Raw genomic sequence first — 23995 nt, forward strand, 5'->3', positions numbered from 1 at the left:
TCGGGTAGGAGAGTGTTGGGTGCAGGTGAATGGGTGGTGGTCATCATTACCAAGCGTAGTCATCATCTTCGTGCTCTTGATGATCATATATCAGTCAGGATCCATTCATCATCATAGCTCATGATGACGAGGAACAAGCAAACTGAGAGTGCTGCTATAAATACCACGAGACGCGCCATGGAATGTGGCCCAAGACAGCACTTACAAGACAGCACTTACCTGTGAAGGCGTAAGCTGTAGATTTACAAACCGTGCCGGGTTTAATCTCCGATAATATAACATCTATACAAACAAAACAACAGTAACCATCCCAAAAAAATACATCTTTACACAAGTCAGTCTGAGCTATGAGAGAGTCACATTCACATCCTGGATGACAATCTTGACAATAGATTTTCAGATTTTATTTATTATTCACCGAGAACACATTGACCCTTGACCCACAATACAATGTGATTACAATTCACAGGTAACCCAGAACACAATCAAGTCTATGTATATTTACGCGATCTAACCCAATAAACCTTTATCATTGATAATATTGGTCGCGAAAGCCTACGTGTTAAAGTGGATTTGTTTAACCAGGTGGGAACTCAAGAGACCAGGATGAGTCTCGGTTGCAAGAGTGATGATAATGATGCTGCTTCTGCTGATGATGATTCTGGTACTGCTGATAATGATTCTATCATTATGGATGCTGCTGGTTCTACTCCCGATGCTGATGATGATAATGATGGAGCTACTGCTGTTGGTGCTGTTGCTCCTATTCTTAGTTCTTTCAGTAAAGTCACGTTGAAGGGAAACAACAAAATAATAATATATATAAAACAATACAAATTCTCACGACGTTTCGACCATAACACAAAGGTCGTCTTCAGGTGTGTTGCTCCTGTTACTAATTCTGCTGCTGCTGAAACTTCTGCTGATTCTGATGATGATCGAGTCGAGTTGCATTTGAATTTAACGAGGTGAGAACTCAGGAGATCAGGATGAGTCTCGTTGACAAGGGTGACCTGGGTCACATAAATGAAAAAAAACAAGTCAAACCCATGCCAGCAATGACGCAAGTAGAAATCTCACCCCCAGCCCAGAGCACAATGCGATTCGCGTTCACACAACTACACAACTGGTACGATATAATCAATGCGTCTCAAATCATCTACGCGTTGCTAAACAGCCTGAGACTTGAGGTAGGTTCACACCAGATTGGTGTCTCATGTTAATGAGGGGTGCCGTGGTGGCTAGGAGATGTTAACTCCCTCGCCTGATATGCAGGAGGTCTGTGGTTGAATTACGACCCTGAAAGCTGCTGTATATTTGGAGTTTGCTTTGTCATTATCCCTGTAATAACACACAGTGTCTCTGTGTTATTAATGCGTGTTGAGACAATATTATTCGCGTTGTAGTGTAAGGTAGATCTTCACTCTAGATATATATCAGGCTTAATTAACATACATCAAAGTCAAAAGATAGTTCCAATTTTTGTCAACAGAGAAAGGTGTTATCCCATGAATCGAAGGTTGTGGCTGGAGGTCCAAAGATATAAAAATGTTAAACAAAACAAACCTTTATTACGAAAAATATTGGTGGCAAAAGCCCTCCTACTAGGTTTTAAAATGGATTCTCTCTCTCCAAGCCCTGCAAAATAAAACTACTTTGTGTGGGTAGAGGAGTCCCTCGACCCCCGGTTATAACAAAAATGCTTCATCCCAGCGACTCTCGGCACACGCCACGAGTAGTCCCCCCCTAGTGATGCCATCCCATTCCCACCCCATTCCCACCCCTGGTTTATCGCCCAACGAGCGAGTGACCGCGAGGGGGATGGCGCGCGTCACCCCGTAGCGTCACGTGACGCGTGTTCCCAGCACGCCCGCGGTGGAACTCCGCTCAACGCCGAGAGCGTGGAGAGTATTCCCCGCCCTCCCCTACCAGTGCGCTAACCACTGCACCACCGCTCCACCCCACGCTAAGCACATGCCCCTCTATACACTAAAGACAAAAATCCCCTGTGTAGCTTTAACAGACTGTTGGGTCAAGTGATGTTAGTGAGTAGGCTAGCCTGGCAGAGACCCGCCTTTGTATCCCCAGGGGCGATATTTTCTCATTGCAGCAGGTACTCATTTGAGGCTGAGTCGACCTACGGGAGAACCAAGACCGATTCAGAAATTCGATATCAATGGTTTTAGTAAACAGGTACTGGGCATTCCCTAGGTCGACTCAGCCTCAAATGAGTACCTGGTGCAATGAGAAAATATCGCCAATGGGGAGACAAAGGCGGTCGGGCGTGGTGCTGGCCACCCACCCCCTCATGTACCATTCCGGCCTTCATAGGTGCTCGCTAACAGCACTTGCCCCAACAGTCTGTTCAGGCTATACGAAGGATCTTTGTCTTTATATATTGTGTGTCTATGTAGCCTTAACAGACTGTTGGGGAAAAGGCTGTTCGTAGCAAGTAGCAGCGCCTGTGAAGGCTGGCACTCTCGCACACGAGGGGATGGGTGGCCAGCACCAAAACAAAAATACACAGACAGACACAGTAACAAAGACACAGACACAGTAACAAAGACACAGACACAGTGACAAAGACACACACAGACAAAGACACACAAACACAAAGTAACAAAGACACACACACAGACAAAGGCATACACACCAACCCACTAACCCAAAGAAAATGATCCCCCGTGTGGCCTTAACAGACTGTAGGGGCAAGTTCTGTTTCCTAGTAGCACCTATGAAGGCCGGCACTGTGGCACACGAGGGTGTCGGTAACCAGCACTACGCCCGACCCGCCTTTGTCTCCCCAGTGGCGATGTTTGCACATCAAACAGGCACTCATTTGAGGCTCAGTCGACCTGGGGGAGATCCAGGACCGATTCCGATAATCGTCACTGGTGTTGGTGAACCGGTCATGGGCCTCCCCAAGGTCGACTCAGCCTGAAGAGTTTCTGGTACGGTGTGTAAACATCAACACTGGGGAGACAAAGGCGGCCGGGCGGGTTGTTGGCCACCCACCCCCTCGATTTTGGACAATTTTTGACCCCCCCCCCACGTCACAAAAAGTAGAACGTGTTGTCTTTATTTATTTAGAGTTGCGCATTTTGATGTGACGTCACATTTCTCACCCCTCGTCACACATCGTCACAAATGTCTAACCCTCCCCTAGGTGGGTGACGTCATTTATGTACGGCCATAGGTGCTCGCTAACAGCACTTGCCCCAACAGTCTGTTAAGGCTGCACGGGAGATCTGTCTTTGTGTGCGTGAGTCTGTGCGTTGTGCCCGTTTCTCTGCGCTGCTCACACTCCGTGCTCTCAGGACGCACGACTCAGATCCAGAATCGTCACTGAGTCACCAACACCACCCCACACACACAGTGCGGGGTAGAGAGGCTGACTAAACGCGTGGTGAATGCAGTGCAGCAGCTCCATAGAGTCGGCGCTGTAAAACGACAGCAGCCCCGCCTCCCAGTGCAGGTGACACCCGACTCTCCGGGGAGGATCCCTCACCGGCACTGAGGTCCAGACACCACCATGAATCACGTAGCAGCTGTTGTTATATTTATATAAAACCCAGGATGAGTCGTTGTGTCCCAGCCTGCACTCTTTACCACGCCCTTTCCGTGCGATCGTCCCGTACGTGACTCCAACCTCACAGCGCCGCGTCGCAACCCCCACGTCCACCTCCCAGTAGTGCTGACCCGACGAGAAGCTCTCTGAGCACAGGGCATGTGGCCAGGCATCAAAGCGGTGTGGGTGATCGGGGCGACCCTGGGAGACAGCGGTCAGCGTCACCGTCCTGAGGTCCGAGGAAATCTGGAGTTTGTTGTAGGCCGAGTTTGGGTCCACAGTCGGTGAGCGTCCGTCTGCAGTAACGATAATCACAGTAGCCGTGGTAACAACAGCACCACTTTAACAATATCACTCGTGCACTAACACGCACGTACACTACAATAGAGCAATTCATGAGCATTGTTACACAACGTTGTAGTGCGTAGCTAGCGGTGTGATGACATCTAACGGGCACTTTGTCAATCCACTGCCTCCCTACACCGTGCGGGTCGCGGGGGATATTTGACCATACTTCACCACGCCGGTCACCGCGCGTTGGCGAAGTCAGGCAGCGCAGCTGGCGAGAGCACAGAAGTACAGTACAGCGGTGCGTTTGTCTGCCCTGCTACCTGCTGCCCCGCCACGTAGCCCCGCAGCCTGTAGCACCTGCTAGGCAGGGTGGTGACTGCCCCACCACGTGACCCCGCAGCCTGTAGCACCTGCTAGGCAGGGTGGTGGCTGTCCCACCACGTGACCCTGCAGCCTGTAGCACCTGCTAGGCAGGGTGGTGACTGTCCCACCACGTGACCCCGCAGCCTGTAGCACCTGCTAGGCAGGGTGGTGGTGACTGCCCCACCACGTGACCCCGCAGCCTGTAGCACCTGCTAGGCAGGGTGGTGACTGCCCCACCACATGGTCCCGTAGCCTGTAGCACCTGCTAGGCAGGATGGTGGTGGCTGCCCGGGTGGGGCTTTGCGAGGTGCCAGGAGGTGGGGCGCTCTGTCCGCTAGGGCTGCACGATTTGGGGAGAATCTCTAATTGCGATTTTTCTGACAGATGTTGCGATTTGATTTGCGATTAAAAAAATTGTAAATCAAGCTTCAGTTCGATATTCATTGTGATAGATTTAAAACACGTGATGGAGCATTGCCACGTGATACCATCACAATATGAACTGCTCTTTCTATTCTAATGCAAGGATGAGAACTTTAAAGATATTAATTGTTTCCAACGTGTATTTATTAAAATATTTTAATTTAAAAAGAACAATCAAACATGTAACAACTGTTAAGTTTAATAAATAAAGTCATATTAATGAAACACGAAACAATTCCAAATAGAAACTGACAGGACTTTTTTAATCGCTAAAAATCGTAGCCATTGCGATTTGCTAATCGCATTGTTTCCAATTGCGATTTCGATTTGGAATCGATTAATCGTTCAGCCCTACTGTGCGGTAGTGCCCGTGGGAGGCAGTGGATCACAGCAGCAACAGCGTGGATATAAACACCGCCATAGCGTCTCTGTGTGTGTACAACAAACACAAACATCTCCCGTGTGTCACCTTTCACAGACTGTAGGAGCAAGTGCTGTTGGTGAGCACCTGTGAAGGCCGGTACACTCGTGTGTGTGTGATAGTGTAGTGATGTACACTGTGTGATAGTGTAGTGATGTACACTCTGTGTGTGTTAGTTTAGTGATGTACACTGTGTGTGTGTGATAGTAGTGATGTACAGTGTGTGTGATAGTGTAGTGATGTACACTGTGTGTGATAGTGTAGTGATGTACACTCTGTGTGTGAGTGATAGTGTAGTGATGTACACTCTCTGTGTGTGTTAGTTTAGTGATGTACACTGTGTGTGTGTGATAGTGTAGTGATGTACAGTGTGTGTGATAGTGTAGTGATGTACACTGTGTGTGTGATAGTGTAGTGATATACACTGTGTGTGTGATAGTGTAGTGATGTACACTGTGTGTGTGATAGTGTAGTGATGTACACTGTGTGTGTGATAGTGTAGTGATGTACACTCTGTGTGTGTGTATGATAGTGTAGTGATCTACACTCGTGTGTGTGTGTGATAGTGTAGTGATGTACACTGTGTGTATGATAGTGTAGTGATGTACACTCTGTGTGTGTGATAGTGTAGTGATGTACACTCGTGTGTGTGATAGTGTAGTGAAGTACACTCGTGTGTCTGTGTGATTGTGTAGTGATGTACATTAGTGTGTGTGTGTGATAGTGTAGTGATGTACACTCGTGTGTGTGTGTAGTGATGTACACTGTGTGTGTGATAGTGTAGTGATGTACACTCTGTGTGTGTGTGATAGTGTAGTGATATACACTGTGTGTATGATAGTGTAGTGATGTACACTCTGTGTGTGTGATAGTGTAGTGATGTACACTCGTGTGTGTGTGTGATAGTGTAGTGATGTACACTCTGTGTGTGTGTGATAGTGTAGTGATATACACTGTGTGTATGATAGTGTAGTGATGTACACTCTGTGTGTGTGATAGTGTAGTGAAGTACACTCGTGTGTCTGTGTGATTGTGTAGTGATGTACATTAGTGTGTGTGTGATAGTGTAGTGATGTACACTCGTGTGTGTGTGTAGTGATGTACACTGTGTGTGTGATAGTGTAGTGATGTACACTCTGTGTGTGTGTGATAGTGTAGTGATATACACTCGTGTGTGTGATAGTGTAGTGATGTACACTCGTGTGTGTGTGATAGTGTAGTGATTATGTCCACTCGTGTGTGTGATAGTGTAGTGATGTGCACTGCGTGTGTGTGATAGTGTAGTGATGTACACTCGTGTGTGTGTGTGATAATGTAGTGATGTACACTCGTGTGTGTGATAGTGTAGTGATGTACACTCGTTTGTGTGTGTGTGTGATAGTGTAGTGATATACACTCGTGTGTGTGATAGTGTAGTGATGTACACTCGTGTGTGATAGTGTAGTGATGTACACTCGTGTGTGTGTGATAGTGTAGTGATGTACACTCGTGTGTGTGATAGTGTAGTGATGTACACTGTGTGTGTGATTGTGTAGTGATGTACACTCGTGTGTGTGTGTGATAGTGTAGTGAAGTACACTCGTGTGTGTGTGATAGTGTAGTGATGTACACTCGTGTGTGTGTGTGATAGTGTAGTGATGTACACTGTGTGTGTGATAGTGTAGTGATGTACACTCGTGTGTGTGTGTGATAGTGTAGTGATGTACACTCGTGTGTGTGATAGTGTAGTGATGTACACTCGTTTGTGTGTGTGATAGTGTAGTGATATACACTCGTGTGTGTGATAGTGTAGTGATGTACACTCGTGTGTGATAGTGTAGTGATGTACACTCGTGTGTGTGTGATAGTGTAGTGATGTACACTCGTGTGTGTGTGTGATAGTGTAGTGATGTACACTCGTGTGTGTGTGATAGTGTAGTGATGTACACTCGTGTGTGTGTGTGATAGTGTAGTGATGTACACTCGTGTGTGTGTGTGTGTGTGATAGTGTAGTGATGTACATTCGTGTGTGTGATAGTATAGTAATTTACACGGGCAATCCTCAAGGTGTCTGGATCTCCCTGCCTCAAGCAATAATAATGAATCCTAAACATCTTAGCCCTAGTGTGTGTGCGTGTCAGACTCACACGCAGAATAGCAATAGCATGCTCACTCAATTATACACACGTATAGTGTTAAAAGAGCTCATGTAATAGTGATTTGCACTCATCTGTGTGTATGTGCTATATTTTAAAGTGTAGTTATATTAATGTATGTTGCCGCGACGCTCCCGGGGCCTTCGCTAAGGCCTCCCCTCCTTCCACCGGCTCTTCAGCAGCAGCAGCAGCCTTGGGGCCCCAGGCAAGTCGCGACGCATCAATCGTACGGGGGCTCCCCTCACGCATCTAACGGGGTTAGGGTCCATCCTCGCGGGGTCATCTCTGGGGGGCCGGGCTCGGGCCCTGCACATTAGTGTCCATCTGCCGGGTGGCCCAGGCGGACCCGCCAGTGGAATGCACTTGCGCATCGCGTGGTGGCGGCCGCTGCCGTGTCCTCGGCGGTGGTGGGGTACGTGCAAGGGATCGAGGTGCAAATCTTGGTGGACATGGATGGTTTCTGAGTCCATTTTTCGGTTTCTGCCATGCAGCGTTGGGCCGTTGCGGCCGGTTCAAGGAGCTTGTGTGGCTGCGAATGGCGGCAGCCTTGGCATTTTGGGTCACATTGTCGCTTCGATCACAATTGGCGAAATTGAATTGGTGGGGCCCATTCTTGTCTCCAGGACCTTGGCACTGCCATGTCTCTTGGGGACTGACTTTTTGGCCAAAATGCCCGTGCGAATTTTTGTTGACCAAGGTTGTGTAGAGATGCCGTCGGGGGGGGGGGGGTGGTTGCACTTTCTGCATTCTCCCACTGTACTGTCCCCCCTTGCCACCAGTGTGTGGGCCTTGACTAAGGTGTCTGTGACGGTTCCACCTGGGTCACAAATCCTACAACCCCTCAGGCTGTGCAGACCATTAAAATTGCATTCCCCGGAGGCAAGTATCCTCTTGTCTCCCTCCAATTACTTTTCGAGGTCGGACGAGTAGGTAGGCGCCTTGACGGCCATGTCGGCGGGCCAGGACCCCTTTTTACAGGTCCTAAATTCGGGGCCCTCGCCGATCGTCGTTCCAGCTGGTGCCGTTTTAGCGGACGCTACCCCGGGCCCCCCCTCCCGATGATGCTAGGCCGGCTGGAGAGTTTGTGGCTGGTATGTTGCACAAGGGGAGGACCGACGCATCATGGATCGATGTGTTGTGTCACGAGTGGCTCCACGAACTCATCGTGAGGTTCACAAATGTGTTTAGCCAGAGTAAATTCGATCTCGGTCGCACCACTCTCCTGGAACAATCACATAGATACGGGAAACTCGACCCCTATTCGGCTAAATTCATACCACTTTAGCCCGGCAGAAAAGGATCATGTCCGCTCCGCAGGTGACGAGATGTTGGCAGCGGACATTTTCTCCCCATCCACTAGCCCTTGGGGTGCCCCCTTTGCGCTAGTCAAGAAACGGGATGGGAGTCTCCGTTTCTGTGTCGACTTCTGTAAATTAAACAAGATCTCGGTGGCTGATGCATATCCATTGCTTCGCATGATGATTCCCTGGACGCTCTCTCGGGTGCGCGGTTCTTTTCGACCCCAGACTTGCTCTCGGGCTTCTGCAGTTGCCACTGGACGAGGCCTCTAGACCCAAGACAGCGTTCCGCACACCCCAGGGGCTGTTCCAATTCAATCGGCTTGCTATGGGTCTCCATTCGGCCCTGGCCACCTTCCAGCATCTCATGGAGATGGTCTTGGCGGGGCTGCAGTGGAAATCTTGTTTAATCTACTTGGATGATGTTATTGTTTTCGGCCGTACGTTTGACGAGTACTTGCAATGCTTTGAGGCAGTGTTCCTCAAAGTGTGGGCCGCGGGCTTGAAGTTCAAACCACAGAAATGTCATTTATTGCAACCATCGGTGAAGTATTTGGGACACATTGTGAGTGCGTCAGGTGTTGCCATGGATCCGGAAAAGACAGCTTGTGTCCGGACGTGGCCGACTCTTACATCTGTCGTTGAGGTGCGTAGCTTTGTTGGCTTCGCATCGTACTATCGTCGGTTCGTCCGCGATTTTGTGACAATTGCAAAGCCACTGCACGCACTCTCTGCCAAAGGTCAAAAGTTTTGCTGGGGGATAGAGGAGGAAGCCGCTTTTGTGGCACTTGGCACGGCCTTGGCGGATGCGCCGCCCCTGGGGTATCCGGACTTCTCCAAACCCTTCCTCCTCGACACCGATGCCAGTGACACGGGCATTGGGGCTGTCCTGGCTCAGGTGGTCGATGGGGTTGAGAGGGTTATTGCCTATGGCAGCCGTGTTTTGTCTCCCACTGAACAGAGATACTGTGTGACCCGGAGGGAGCTGCTGGCCACAGTGTTTTTCGTCCAGCTGTACAGGCCCTATTTGTATGGTAGGCGGTTTACCATCCGGACCGACCATGTGGCCCTGCAATATTCCCTGAGGATTGACCAGCCTTCGGGTCAGCTGTCCCGCTGGCTCGAGGTGCTCCAGGAGTACCCCTTCGATGTCATCCACCGGAAGGGGACTCAGCATGGGAATGCGGATGGCCTTTCCAGGCTGCCTACAGACGGCGGGTGCGCTTGTGCCCTGGGTTCTAGTCGCGGCAAGGCCCCAGTGGACACCGCGGCCCAGTTGGTTGCATCGGCTGAAGCGACCCCCCCCCTCCGGGTGTGGTGTTGCCTGTTGATTTCGGCCTGGGACTCCCCTGAGAGGTATGGTCTAAGTTGCAGATGGAGGATTCCTCTGCTGAGGCTATGACGCCGTGTTGGGCCAAATGCCCGGAGCTCAACTCCGTCGGCTGCCCCAGTGATCGCCGTGCATGACGGCTTCCTCATGCATTGGGATGCACAGTTGGAACGTTATTGCGTGGTTGTGCCCATTGGCCTGCGAGGTAAATTGACCCGAGCCATTCACAAGAAACTTATGCACCTGGGCTACAATGAGACCTTGTTGACCCTTAAATGGGTCTACTATTGGTCACGTGTGGAGGATGATGTGGCACTAATTTTGAAGGGTTGCCATGACTGTGCATGGAGGAAGGCCCCAGTTGGCCAGGATCGGGCCCCGCTGCAGTCCATCCGGGTTTCTCGTGTCAATGATTTAATGGCACTCAACATTCTGGGGCCATTCCCCGTATCCCAACGGGGCCACAGGTACCTCTTGGTGTGAGTTGTGTACCTCACACGTTGGCCTATGGCGTGGCCTCTGATGGACCAGTCGGCCTCGTCCATCATTGAGGCATTCGTACAGGAGTACGTTGTTGACAAGGGTGCACCGGAACAGCTCTTGACTGATCAGGGGCGGAACTTTTCTTCTCGGGTGCTCAAGGAGTCTGCGACCTTCTTGGCACAAAGAAAATCTGCACCTCGCCTTACCACCCCCAGTCCAACGGGATGGTAGAGCGCTTGAACCGCACCCTCACATCCATGCTGTGCCACCACGTGAGTACGTCCCAATCGGACTGGGACCTGTTCATTCCGGGGGTTCTGGCCACATATAGGTTGGTACCGCATGCCTCGACAGGGTTCTCCCTTTTTTATTTAATGTATGGCAGAGACCCGGAGCCCCCGATGCACGTCCAGCTGGACTTGGGGCCTTCAAAAAATGCTCACCAGTGCCTGCCCCAATGAAATTCGCACTCGACTGGTTGCGCGAGGCACGGCAGGCGACCTTGGATAATTCGGCCAGCCGGCAGGCGGCTAACGAGCGCTTGCCCAAACACCAGGCTGTCGGCCCCCAAGTACCTGTTGGCACATCACCTTAATTGCATCGCCCTTGGCAGGGCCCTGTCGAAGTCATAGAAGTCCGCCGACCGCAGTGCATCCGTATTCAGTTGGGCCGCCGCCACTGGTTTGTGCACCCATCTCGGCTCAAGCGGGTTGTACTGCCTGGCCTCACTGATTCATCCCCACTTCAGGAGCGGCCGGCGATTGATGCGTCCGACAATCCGGGCCGCACGGGTTGTTATGGCGCGAGCAATGCCTTGCCTGTGTATGTGCCTGCAGAGCCCCCGCCAGTAACAAACAGCGAAACCTCACCAGGCGGATGTACTGGCGACGGACTTGACAGCTGCCAGTACACTGCCGGTTCCGATGCCCGACGTTGCGCGGGGAAGCGGGCCGGCATCACGCACACGCTCACGGGGCGTGCGGATACTGTGACGGCCAGTGGGGCCATTTATTCGTCCCCTGCCTTCCTTGGACACTTTTACGGTGTCCCATGTGGGGACTGTTTCCAAACTTTAACTTGTACCATGCTACCTAGTAATGGTTACAGCCGGTGTAGGCTAATTCTTTTTCATGGGGGGGGGGGCGGGGGGAGGGGGTAATGTAGAAGAGTAGTCGAGGACATTACATCACGCTCACCTTCTGGTGCGGTGACGTCCGGTAGGATGACGTCACGAGCAGTGACGTCATGCATGGGGGGCGGGGCGATGACGTCATGTCTCCGTGGGGTACTTAAGCTGGAGCCGGTGACGTGAGCGGGATTGTAGCAGTAGCCCGGGAACGTGAAGGGTGGAAGTTGGGACCCAGGGGTAGGGTTGACGGGGAATAGGGGAAATCTAGCATGAGGGTTAGGAGTGGCTGCTTTAGCTATTCGGCCGATTTTGGTAGAGCCCTCGGCCAGCACAGTGGGAAGAGCCTGGTAAGTCAGTGTGTTAGGAGTCCCAGTACCCTATCCCTGGGGAGAATTATATTAGCCCTTAGCCCGTAACTGGCATAAGCCCCTAATAGTCTCTTAGCGTAAGCCCCAAATAAACCCTTGGCGTAAGCCCCTAAGAAGATCTGCCTCTGAGATGTCTTTGCACTATAACACATGTACAGTGATACACATGGTCAGCCACAGTGATAGCCCAGTGTGGCTCTGTGAGCCTCTGGAATTAACACCAAATCCCAATAATCCTTGAGGTGCCTTAGAAGGGATATAGCAGCCTCAAGCAATATTGATGAATCCTAATGCTGAGTTAGCCTGGCTATGCACCTCATGCATTAACAATTAACCTTTTGCATTACAACGGTGATGTAGTCTGGCTCTCATCTGATGATGACATCCTTGACCGAGAAACCTCCTCTACTAATAGATTCATCTGCTACATTGGCCAATGACATCCTCGCTCAATAATTATACACTCGCACCTCCGATTAGCATGGTTGGCTAAGTGCGGTGGGAAACAAGTTTAACATACCCGTCTAGTATTAATAGAGCACCGTAAGAGCGATTTACACTCATGTGTGTGCACTATACATTAAAATTTAGATAATTCACTACCTGTGTAACTGTAACGTATCTTATGATATGAAGAGTGATAAATTTATCACCTGAGCCTGGAATATGGACACTGAACCCTACGACTTATAAAAGTTGCTCGAGCCTAAATGTAACAGCCTGGAATAGGAATGATGAATCCTGACATTCCAAAACGAGACTTATTCTGCTTCTGTGAGTCTCAGGAATTAACACTGAGTCATATGCATCATGATATGACACTGACATTGATGCCCTCGCTTTTGGATGAGAGTGAACGAAGTGCTATTAGCAATGGAGGGTTGTGTTTGTTGTGCAACAATTGGAGACTAAGCTCAGCCTAGACTCACAGCACATGAGTACATTGACTATACTGGGCATCAGTTAGAACTGGGCATTGAACCCAGGACCCTAGTATCTGGAATCAGTTGTTTCAATAGCCAAGGTCTCCCCTCCACACTGGGGCAGGAGTGATGAACTCACAGACGAGAGGGAGCAGTCTGCCCATGACTCTCTCAAGGGAGCGGATCGTGGGGGTGTCCAGTGGAGTAGGAGCTGGGGGCGGAGACTTCTTAGGAACCTTTCCCCTGTGACAACGATTAGCAAAAAACAATCAGCATCACCACTCACACGCAGCATCACCACTCACACGCAGCATCACCACTCACGTACAGCATCACCACACACACATCATTACCACACAAACACACAGCATCACCACAGACACACAGCATCATCATACACACACAGAGCATCATCACACACACAGCATCACTAGACACACACACAGATTCACCACAGACACACAGCATCATCATACATACACAGAGCATCATCACACACACAGCATCACTAGACACACACACAGCATCACCACACACACACACACAGCATCACCACATGCAGACGTTTAAAATGCAGCATCATTAAATGGAACCTGTGTCCCACACACAGCTCATGCTCCATAAATAGTCCTTGTGCAATATGCAGTCCTCTATTTATGCAACATTAGCATGGTAAAATAACAGTGTTTACCGAAAGAAAACGCATACTGATGCCTATCTGAATGCAGAGTCACACCATCACCCCTCACAGAAATCTGCTCTTATTAAGATGCTCATTCATTGAGCTAAGAAAGTGTCAGATGGTGATAGTCTGAGAAGTGAAATTGAACATGTTAAAGAAGCGCTGCAAATTAACGGTTACAATGATGCACAAATCAATAGGGCATTGAACACTAAAACCAAATCAAGTAAGAGCACTGAAACTGCCCAAGTAATTAAAACGATTTAAATACTGTACATTGCGGGAGTAACTGATAAACTAGATAGATGTTTGGAAAAACAAAACATCCGAGTCAGATTTGGCATGGTACATAAAATACAGAAAATAATATCTGGTACAAAAGATGTATTACCGAAGCTATCAACAGAAGGTGTGTACAGGATTAACTGCACGTGTGGTAAATGTCATGTTGGGCAAATAGGACGAGACTAAAAGAACATCAGAGAAACATTAAATTATCCATAATACAACTGTCAGCAGTAGCAGAACACGTGTGCAAACAAGGATACTCAATCAATTTAATAATCTTGAAGTTTTGTGCAAGACTAGCTACTACTGGCCAAGACTAATTAGATAATCTATCGAAATTGAAAGAAATCAAAATTCTTTAACTGTTCGGATAGCTTCCGCCTTAGTGCTGCGTGCAAGCAAATCTTCAAATAATACATTATTTAAATGCATGTCTACAAACGGCAGCGTACTTCAATAGGGATTACCGTTGATAGGGCTATTTTAATAAACACAATAGACAGGAAGGTCCAGTCAAAGGGCTCGCATAATGCACATGCATAATGTATGTTGCCTTAGTAACCACGCCCCCCGCCCACACATTGTGCGAGAGCGCAGCTGCGTGGTCAACACATATACGCCTTTATATATGGAATAAAACAGTAAGATTTCTCCACAAATCCGGCTGTCGCTTGATGAAGCTATTTGTAATTACTGGTGAAACGTCGTCCTCAGATTGTAAATGTTGTGGCTTGGCTCGGCTCTCCAACACACCGGTGTGCTGTACTAGTCACGAATTGGCATGTTCTGTTTACGTGACAACCCTTACTATAATCTTTGGTTCTTTCGGTAAAGTCACGTAGGTATAAAATAAAATAAATCACGACGTTTTGGGCGCAAAATAAGCGTCCATCATCAGGTGGGAAAGCATGGTCTGCTGCTGATGCAGACTGTTTTAAAAGGTTTGAAATAGGTGTAGCTCAAGGGTTATAAAGCAGTGACCGGGGCTAGTTATGTTAATGTGAGAAATTAGCATGTGATTGTAAGATATGAGAGCGGCCTCCTACGACCAGGGCACGGAAGTGGCTATGTTAATGTGAGGGATCAGCGTGATGTTAATTTGAGAAATTAGCATGTAGTTGGCTGTGTCGGGTGGTGGTGGGTTTTAATGACACATATTTACGTGATGTAAGCCAAAAAACTCTATAATAGACTGCATGGTCACACGCATCCAGTTTGTAACACCCACTCAATATAAACAGCCGATGTTCCACATACAGATAATCACAAACAGCACCAAGCACACACAGCAAATTGTCCATATCACAAAGAGCATCATTACACACATATGTATGTGTGTCTATTTAGCTTCTTTCGCACCGAACTTAGCCAACCATGCTAATCGAAGGTGAGGGGAATTACAATAAACTAAACACAAAGCAGTTCTAAAGAAACGAGCTAGGATAGTATCGTTTAAAGCAATTCATCAGAACCACCTGACGTTAACTTTAATGTATGCAACAGGGATTCAAATCACTATCCAAGTATACTACAATCACAACGGTGATTAAAATCACTGTACAAGTAAACACACAGCTAAAGGCTCCCACACTGCACCGCCTGGTGGTGCTGGTCTGTGATGGTTGAGGTTCTGTACCTGCGTGTCTCCTCCAGGTGCCCCTGTGGGATACAGAGAGATACGTCACTGTGATGCTGCCTCCATTCGCTCCCATGGCATCGCTCGAGTTCTCTCTTCGAGTCCCATAACCGGAATGTGAATCCCGCATCTTGGCTAATTACCCCGTGAAGGCCAAATCTGTATCCTTGGTTAATAAGTGAAGCGATCTTCTCAAGACCTGAGCATATCAACCCTTTAGCCAGGGTTTGAGTCCCCTTCAGCCTTGGGCAGTGCTCATTTTCCATGGCTTGAAACAACCTCTCAAAATGATAAGCAATGTCTATTCTGAAGAGGCAATTCATGTCTGTATATTAAAAGTGCTTGAGCGTGGATTTCAAACACCTGATAGCAACAAAGCAACTGTTTATAAAATAGTCGATTAAATTGAATAACATCAGGTATTTAGAATTGAACTTTATCTGAATGTTATCTTCAGGGTAATATGTGGAATTCTCTGCAGAAAATGTGATAAGATACATAATTAATTTAGATAGATAGTGGGATTTCAAATGAAGCCACTATCGTGGTTAAGGGAAATTATTATTGTTATTGAAGCTGTGTTATCATGTTCCGAGCATTTAAACCCTAGGGACGGAAGCCTCTCTACTGCTGAGGGCTCTGTCAAACTGGGGCACTCACCCTGGCTTCGCGAGTGGTCTACCTTCAGGAAAGTGAGCGAGTCCCTCTCCTCCTGCAGAGTGCGGAGGCGCGCGGCTGCTTCCTGCAGCTCGCTGATCTCGTGCTTGTAATGAGCGATGTTCTTGTCGATCTGGGACAGCAGCTCCTTCTCCTTCAGTTCCACGGAATGTAAAGCCACCCTCTCGTCCTCATTCAGTGCCGTTCTCAGGCGGGTGAACTCGGCTTTGATTCGCTCCTTCACCCCAGTCATAGATCCCTGTCGAGACACGCAGATTCTAATGATGGACCATTCCCCTCTAAATTTCGATTTAAAACTTTCGTGATTGCAGGGATTCATATTCTTGGTTCTTTCGGTAAAGTCACGTAGAAGGGAAATAATAAATTACTAAACATAAAATAATAAAATTCTAACGATGTGTCCCCTCTAGATGAAGCAGTCCCCCTCCTTAACTTCCTTTCGTTCGTCTCTCAAAGTTCACCCATTCCCTTCCTCTCCCCTCGCCCCTCCCCTCCTTCCCACTCCTCCCCTGCTCTTTCGTGATCCCTATGTGCCCTCTGTTACTGTCACGGATTTATTGGCCCAGCCATCTAACCTACTCTATTGTTGCCGTTTTTGTTTATAAAGCGCCATGAGAGAATGCACTCTATAAATATAAGATAACATTTTCCATGAGCCATGATTATTATTTTTATTATTCTACTTGTTTGCCCAGAAATAGCTCTTTTGTATGTATGTTGAAGTTCTTTTACACCGTACATAGCCAACTTGGTTGCAAGACTATTTTTTGCAAGGTCCTGCCAAGTTTTGAGAGTAGAGGGCAACGCTGTTGCTTTGTGGTATTAATTGACTAACTTCTCAGCATTGTGAAGTTTGGCCAATACCAGGGAGATTTAATGTTTTTTTAGCTGCCCGGTGCTTCGCTCGTTTTTGTGAGCTTCACTCCTCTGCCCTCCAATCTTGCTGGATGGCGACTGCCTCCAACTGCCCAGGAGCGTCCTTCATGAGCATCCTCCTTCACAGAGGCCAATCTTGACATTGCTGGTACCGGTCATCGACAAGTCCACTCAGTCCCACATCCTCATGTACCACATCAGCTCCGTCTCTTTTCTAGCCCATGCTATGCCCGTTTATCCCCCTCTATCTGGTCAAACAAAAGCTGATTGGGCATGCGTGGCACTGTGGATCACGCTGTAATGTTGCAAAGGCTAAAATTGCTACATGTTTCGGATTGTGCAATCAAGTGGATTCGCAACGACTTATCTCACCTATTTCAAATTGTGTCCATAATGGGGGACTGACAGGACCCCGAATACTAAAGGAGTTCCTCAGAGCTCTGTGCTTGGCCCTGTTCTGTTTTCTCTCTATGTCAACAAGAAGGCATCTCCAATCTGCACTTTGACATTTACGTTTTTGCTGATGACACAGACCCAGCATCTACAACAGGGCTTCGATGGACTTCAACTTAATGCCCTAAAACTGGTCCTCAACATTTACAATTTGATGCATAGACATGCCTCTCTACATGTAAGCAAACGCCAATTAGGACAGCACTTTATTTCAAAATACTATTACGGCCTTTAATTTTGACAAAGGTACATTTTTACAATTCAAAATTTTATTCAATATTTATCCAGACACATTCTGTTTGTCTGAAACATGGTTTACCTCACATATAAATCCTAGCCTAATTAAATTTAAGGATATAATAATTTGTGATTAGACAATCAAGAGGAGGTGTGGTAGTATATGTTAAAATTAACCTACGTTGCATACAACTTTCTACTGTAAGAAACCCGGGTTCTTTTGAATATATTGTGGTCACAATTTATTCTCCAGGTAACCAACATTTTACTCTGATGTGTTGCTGTACACCGCCAAACAGTAAAATATCAAATTAATCTCTGGATTATATAGAATCAAACATTATTTTCCCATTTGATGATGTCTGCAAATAGGTGAAGCTCTCATTTAATCACTCATTGACTACTGTGATGCTGCTTATAGATCCGATCCTAATGAATCATTAAACCGACTAAACCCAATTCGTCATTATGCTTATCGATTTGCACTGGGTGGACCACACAGGACCCACCATTGTGACATCTGATTAAAAATCCAATCTCATTTTACTGGATCCAAGAAGAAATCTACAGTGGGCCCTATTCACCCACAAAATCCTGATTGGCAAATCTACGCTGTACTGAGCTAATTAATTCATCCCATTGCCAAATCCAAGAAATCTAAGGCGTCCATCTAATTGCCTTTAACTATCCAAAGAACAAACATTGGAATAGGTGACAAAGCCCTTGCCATTGCAGCACCAACGTTTTGGAAAAAAAAAACCTTGTTTCCTTCGCATCATAAATATTACTTCAAAAAATATTCTGAAACCAGGCACGTTTCGTACACAAGGGGCGTTGGGGCGCTGCCCCACCAATCAGCTGGAGATGAGAAATATTTTTTCTACTACAAATACTTTTCTCTAAATTGTTTTGTTGTGTTTAAAAATATACATTAAATGATTCGTTCAACGTGAATTGCCTAATGAAGATAGGATTTTAAGTTGTTCATATTAGAAACCGCTGCAACGCCACAGTCTGATTTGTGCCTCAGGGATATCTCGGGACGGCTGTGAAGGCATCCGAGTGAGAGCTATCCCTTCATTCATTGCGATTAGTTTCTAGAATTTTATCCACACGGTTTGAGACCCATTCAGGGTGGTGAAAATGGCGCCCATGGCTGTAATGATGATGTCACAACGCTAGGTTGCACTGTGCAAATATAGCAGGTCACGGCCTACACGTAGGTGGGTGTATGACGGTATGTGGCTGTTATTGTACAGTATGCGGTGTCTTGGTTTCCTGGGCTAATTCGTTGAGTCGTGTCAGCTGATCTTTAATTGTACTTTAGGCTTTTGGCAGTGTCAAAGTCTGTATTTTGCACGTGGAGATCAATCGACATATTCTGATTGAGTATGGTGCTGAGGCTCTTTAGATGAGTAGAAAACTGCATCCTGGAGTCTGCGACCACCACACCTGATCCTCCCACAAATGTTTTCGCCTGCAGAACCTCTGATTTTTCTGGATTAAGCAGCGTTTCACTTCGTGCAAACCACATGTGCATTGCTGACATGCAATTTTCAAAGTCACCGAGGCTCTTCATATCTAACTTTTAATTAACTGCGGTATAAAATTGTCTCAGCATATAGATGGAACTTGATGTCATACGATGAGATGACATTGGCGATTGGAGAGACATATGTTGAAAATAGGAAGGGCCCGATAACGGACCCCTGTGGTACACCAACTAGGCACAGGATAAGCGATGACTGCTCATCACCCAGCTTCACGAACCGTGATCGACTTATGTAGGCATGACTCCATCCACCCCAGTGCCATACCTGATACACCAGCGTGCTCGTGTCCCGTGGTGGAATAACGCCTTTGATCAATGCCTTTGGTCAACCCTAACACTATAAACTATGACGCTTTCATCATGTGCTTCTATTAGTATATTTTATCTCCTAGTTAAATAAAGTTTAAGTTGATTTTTTTTTTATCGGGTGAGAACTCAAGATTGCGGGAGAGTCTTATTTTGTATGAGCGACCTGGGTCAAAAGAATTACGAAATAAAAAAAAGAATAAAGCACAGCAACGAAGAAAATAGAAATCAGCACGAAGACAGCCATGTCACACGATAAATGAAACACACTGCACGAACAGAAATAAATGCAAAGTGATAAACTCCCTGCAGCACAAGGTCGTCTTGTATATATTATACCTATACTGGTCCTACCATCTCACCATTAGCGAATGTTTTTAAATCATTCAGTAAAATTAAGTGAGCATCTTAGCTGGAGGCACGAGATATGAACATTTTTCTTATAAAGTTGAACTGAATTTTTTCTGTTCACATTTCAAGCACTCGTCACCATAATGATTCAATTTCCTGTAGATTTATTAGGGATTTAGTGAAGGATGACAATTCTACGGAGTTGGCCTCACAGGGAGAGTCACAGACTCCACAGGGTGGAGGTCACAGGGTCACAGAGCCCACACGCGGTACCTGCACGTCCCTGCGAGTGGCCTCCATCCGTTCCACAGACGCCTCCGCCTCCCTCTTCTTCTTCTCCACCGCTCGCGTCTCCTCTCCGACTCCACTCTGTAAGAGACAAAGTCACCAGAGGAGACTCCACTCCCTGAGTGACCCCCTCTCATGCCCACTCCACACGGAGCCACTCCACAGTGGTGGCCCTGAAATGCCCACCAGAAGAGTGGTCAGGAAGTCAGACTAGACTGACTGACTAGTATACAATGCAAGATACCACAGAGAGGGAATCAACTCATGGTGATGTTTGTTTTATGAGATGTTTCTATTAATCCCAGTAACACTGATTATTTACATGGCACGTTGTTATGCCCAGTGATGGCTTTTACCAGCTCGTGTGTGGTATCATTCACTCCTGAGTGGTTCTCACTCCCTGGGGGCCTCACCTTCCGTATCTCATGCACATCCTCCAGTGTGTTGACATCATGCCCTCTATGGTGCCCTGCGATTGTGCAGACCGTGCAGATCAGGCTTTCGTCCTGCTTGCAGAAGAACCTGTAGGGGTCTCCATGCTGCTGGCATCTTCGCTCCTCCAGGCTGACAATGGGAGCCACCAGGACGTGGTCCATCAACTTGGGGTTTTTCAGGTGAGGCTTCAGGTGGGACTCACAAAAGGAAGTCTCACACCTGAGGCAGGTCTTCACTGCAGGAGTCTCCCCATCACAGACGTCACAGAAGACAACTGCAGCCATCCTCTCTCCAACTCTGAGCTGCTCCACCAGATTGGCGAGCGCCACGTTCCTCTTCAGCTGGGGCCGCTCAGGGAAGGTCGCTCGGCACTGCTGGCAGCTGAAGCTGCTCGCTCTCTCCCAGGCGCCGTCCAGACACCGGAGGCAGAACGAGTGTCCGCAGCTCAGCGTGGAGGGGCAGTCAAACGTGCCCAGGCAGATGGGGCAGCTCAGCTCACTGTCTACACAATCACTGGGAGACGCGTTCGCCATGGCCCATAGCTTCACTCGGACTCAGTCGCTCGCTGCGGCTCACGGAGGAGCTATTGCAGCTCACGGAGGAGCTATCGCAGCAGCTGCTCACACAGCGGAGACGAACAAGGAAATGGACTGACTTCACCTGCAGTTAAGTTATAAATACGTCGAGACACGCCCTGGAATGTTCCACACGGCGGCCGTGCTCACCTGTGTAGACGTGGCGTTACAGTCACGCACTGTTAGCTAAAACTTAATTGTGTTTAGTTTGTTGTCCTTCCCCTGCACCTCCGATTAGCACGGTTGGCTACGTACGGTGTGGAAGAAGTTCAACATACATACATAGCTTTGACCGGTCTCAAGTGATATAATATTCGTACAAACAAAACCCAGCAGCAGCAGCCAGGCACACAGTGATAACGGTTTGTCCCACAAGCTGATTGACCGGCAAGGGTCAGGCTGTGTGCATTGCACAATGGAACCGCACCTTGTGCAAACATTCTGATGTAAAGGTGAACTTGTTTTTTTCCTTCTGTGTCTTTATCCATTTTTTTCTTCCAAGGCCTTTTTTCAAGGTTCGCAGTCTGTAATCGTCTTCCACCTTGATCAACTAATATTTTAACTACTGGCTTCATGCGCCCTCTGTTCATCTGTTAAATATTTTTTCGTCTTTTTTATTCCTACCACAGTTTTATTCTGGGTGGACGGTGGTTTTATGTATGTTGAACTTCTTTCACACTGTACGTACTCAACCGTGCTAATCGGAGGTGTGTGGGTGAGTGTGGGTGAGTGGTTGGGTGAGTGGGTGAGTGTGTGGGTGAGTGGTTGGGTGAGTGGGTGTGTGGGTGAGGGGGTGTGTATGTATATTGAAATTATTTCGCAGCGTACGTAGCCACTCGTGCTCATCGAAGGTACGAGCGAGTGAGTGGGTGGTGGTGGAGGTTGAGTGAGTGAGTGGGGTGGTTATTTGATGAGGGGAAACAGATGGGCAGGAGGATGGGGTGAAGGGTGGGCGAGCGGGCGGTGATGGGAGGGAGGAAGGGTGGCTGCGAGGGCGTGCGGTTGAGTGGCTGGGTCCCTGAGTGGGTGGCCTCACGCATTACCACAGCGAACAGCCTCTGGCTAAACAAACATCGTCGTTCGTCTAAGCTCAATATCGGTATGACTATCACTGTACATTTTCCTAATATGCATAAAAAAATCTTGCTCAACGTTTAAAATCATCGTCACGTAAACAAAAAAAAAAGTCTTCATCACCTATTCTTGTCAATGTTGACATTTTAAATCCTGGACTCGCTGAGTTTGGCAGATTCTATAAAAAAAATTACAAAAATATTTCACAAGGTAGTAAGGTCCACTGATATACGTAGCTCTTTTTCCCACAGGCGACCTGGCCACAAATGAAAGCCCAGCGAAGTGACTTTTCCCGTGGACATTTTCTCAGCCAAAAACTCTGATCGCGTGATGTGAATTCTAAATGTCGAGGGGAGAGCGGAGGGAGCGGAGAAAAATCCACAGGACCACGGCGAGAGAGACGCAAACTCAAAATATACAGCAGCAGGCATCAGGGTCGGGATCGAACCCACGATCTGCTGTGAACCAGGCGAGGTAGTTAACATCTACGAGACACCGGGATGATGATGAGAGAGAGACGCAGACTCCAACTATACAGCAGGCATCAGGGCCGGGATCGAACCCGCCCCTGCCAGCGGGCGTTCGACACTTCACGTGCCCTCAGGGTGCACATAGCCTGGCACAAGCGTCGTGGTGACGTCACCGCTACTTAGTGGCGAATGGCGGTTGTTGTTATGTATGTAATTATGCGTGTGATTATTATGTACGTGAAATGTGTGTCTGTGATTATTATATGTGACTATGTGTGTGTGTGATTAATGTAACTTTTCAAACTTTTTTTCACCCCGCCTCCTGTAGGCCCCCGACGGGCTCTCGGGCCCTCCGCGCTCGCCTAGAATCCCCTACCGACCAGGGCGGCAGGCCCCGGGCACCCCGGGCACCCCGAGCACCGGCGGAACAACGCCGCCGCCGCCGAAACTTTTTTTCATTAATTTAAATTATTTCAACGATTTTTGCTGCAACGTTCAAAGTTCACCGAATTGAAGTCCCGATCGCCTGCGCCGCCTTCGGAAGCGTTCACACGGAACCAACGCCTGCTGCCTGCTTCTTGATGCCTGCTGCTGCTGCCTGCTGCTGCTTGCTTCTTGCTGCTGCTGCCTGCTTCTTGCTGCCTGCTGCCTGCTGCTGCTGCCTGCTGCTTGCTTCTTGATGACTGCTTGCTGCTTGCTTATTGCTGCCTGCTGCTGCCTGCTTCTTGCTGCCTGCTTGCTTCTTGATGACTGCTGCTTTGCTGGCTTCTTGCTGCCTGCTTCTTGCTGCCTGCTTCTTGCTGCCTGCTTCTTGATGACTGTTGCCTGCTTCTTGCTGCCCGCTTCTTGCTGCTTGCTTCTTGCTGCGTGCTGCTTGCTTCTTGCTGCCTGCTAAGTGACCTGAAGCGACTGAGCAATGGTGGAAGTTGTGGGGTGGGGGGGGGATCGATTCCTCCGATCGATTCCGAGCAAACTGTCGAATCCGCGACGGCAACAAAAATCGATTCCGGGGAATCAACGCCGGGGGGGCGGGGCTAAGCGATGGGGGGGGGGTTGATGGTGGAGGGGCAACTCCTCGACTTACGAACGCGATCCGTTTCCACCCCAACGTTGGCCCCAGCTGCGGACTCAATCCGTGCGGTGCGGGAGGGGAGGGGTTGGGGTTGGATCCTCCTCCCTCGTGGGAAATTACAACACGGGGTAGGGAAGTCTCATCTCTCATCACTTTAGGGGCCGTCTATAAATGACGTCACGCGATTTTGGACGATTTTTGACCCCCCCCCCTAGTCACACGGCGTCACAAAAAGTCAGACCCCCTCCCCCCCCCCCCATCAAATATGACGTCACAAAGCTCTGCTCCCC

General features: G+C 48.3%; 1 protein-coding gene across 2 annotated transcripts; it reads right to left on the reverse strand.

Moving 5' to 3' along the window:
• Nucleotides 1-382: 382 nt before the first annotated feature.
• LOC116956984 (E3 ubiquitin-protein ligase TRIM11-like) lies at nt 383-23567 on the reverse strand. Of its 2 annotated transcripts, XM_076054916.1 has the most exons (6): nt 20493-23567; nt 20065-20160; nt 16021-16254; nt 15339-15361; nt 12872-12975; nt 383-3864 (listed from the first exon to the last, which is right to left on the reverse strand). In XM_076054916.1, exons 1-6 carry the CDS (start codon nt 21045-21047, stop codon nt 3314-3316), a joined length of 1563 nt encoding a protein of 520 aa, XP_075911031.1. In that variant the 5' UTR covers nt 21048-23567; the 3' UTR covers nt 383-3313. The 2 variants fall into 2 exon arrangements, with proteins under 2 accessions (XP_075911031.1, XP_075911032.1); XM_076054917.1 differs by lacking the exon at nt 16021-16254.
• Nucleotides 23568-23995: the final 428 nt, after the last annotated feature.

The sequence above is a fragment of the Petromyzon marinus genome, chromosome 68 (assembly GCF_048934315.1).
Source record: "Petromyzon marinus isolate PM22_M1 ecotype Great Lakes invasive population chromosome 68, UKy_Petmar_22M1.pri1.0, whole genome shotgun sequence".
Classification (NCBI taxonomy): domain Eukaryota; kingdom Metazoa; phylum Chordata; class Hyperoartia; order Petromyzontiformes; family Petromyzontidae; genus Petromyzon; species Petromyzon marinus.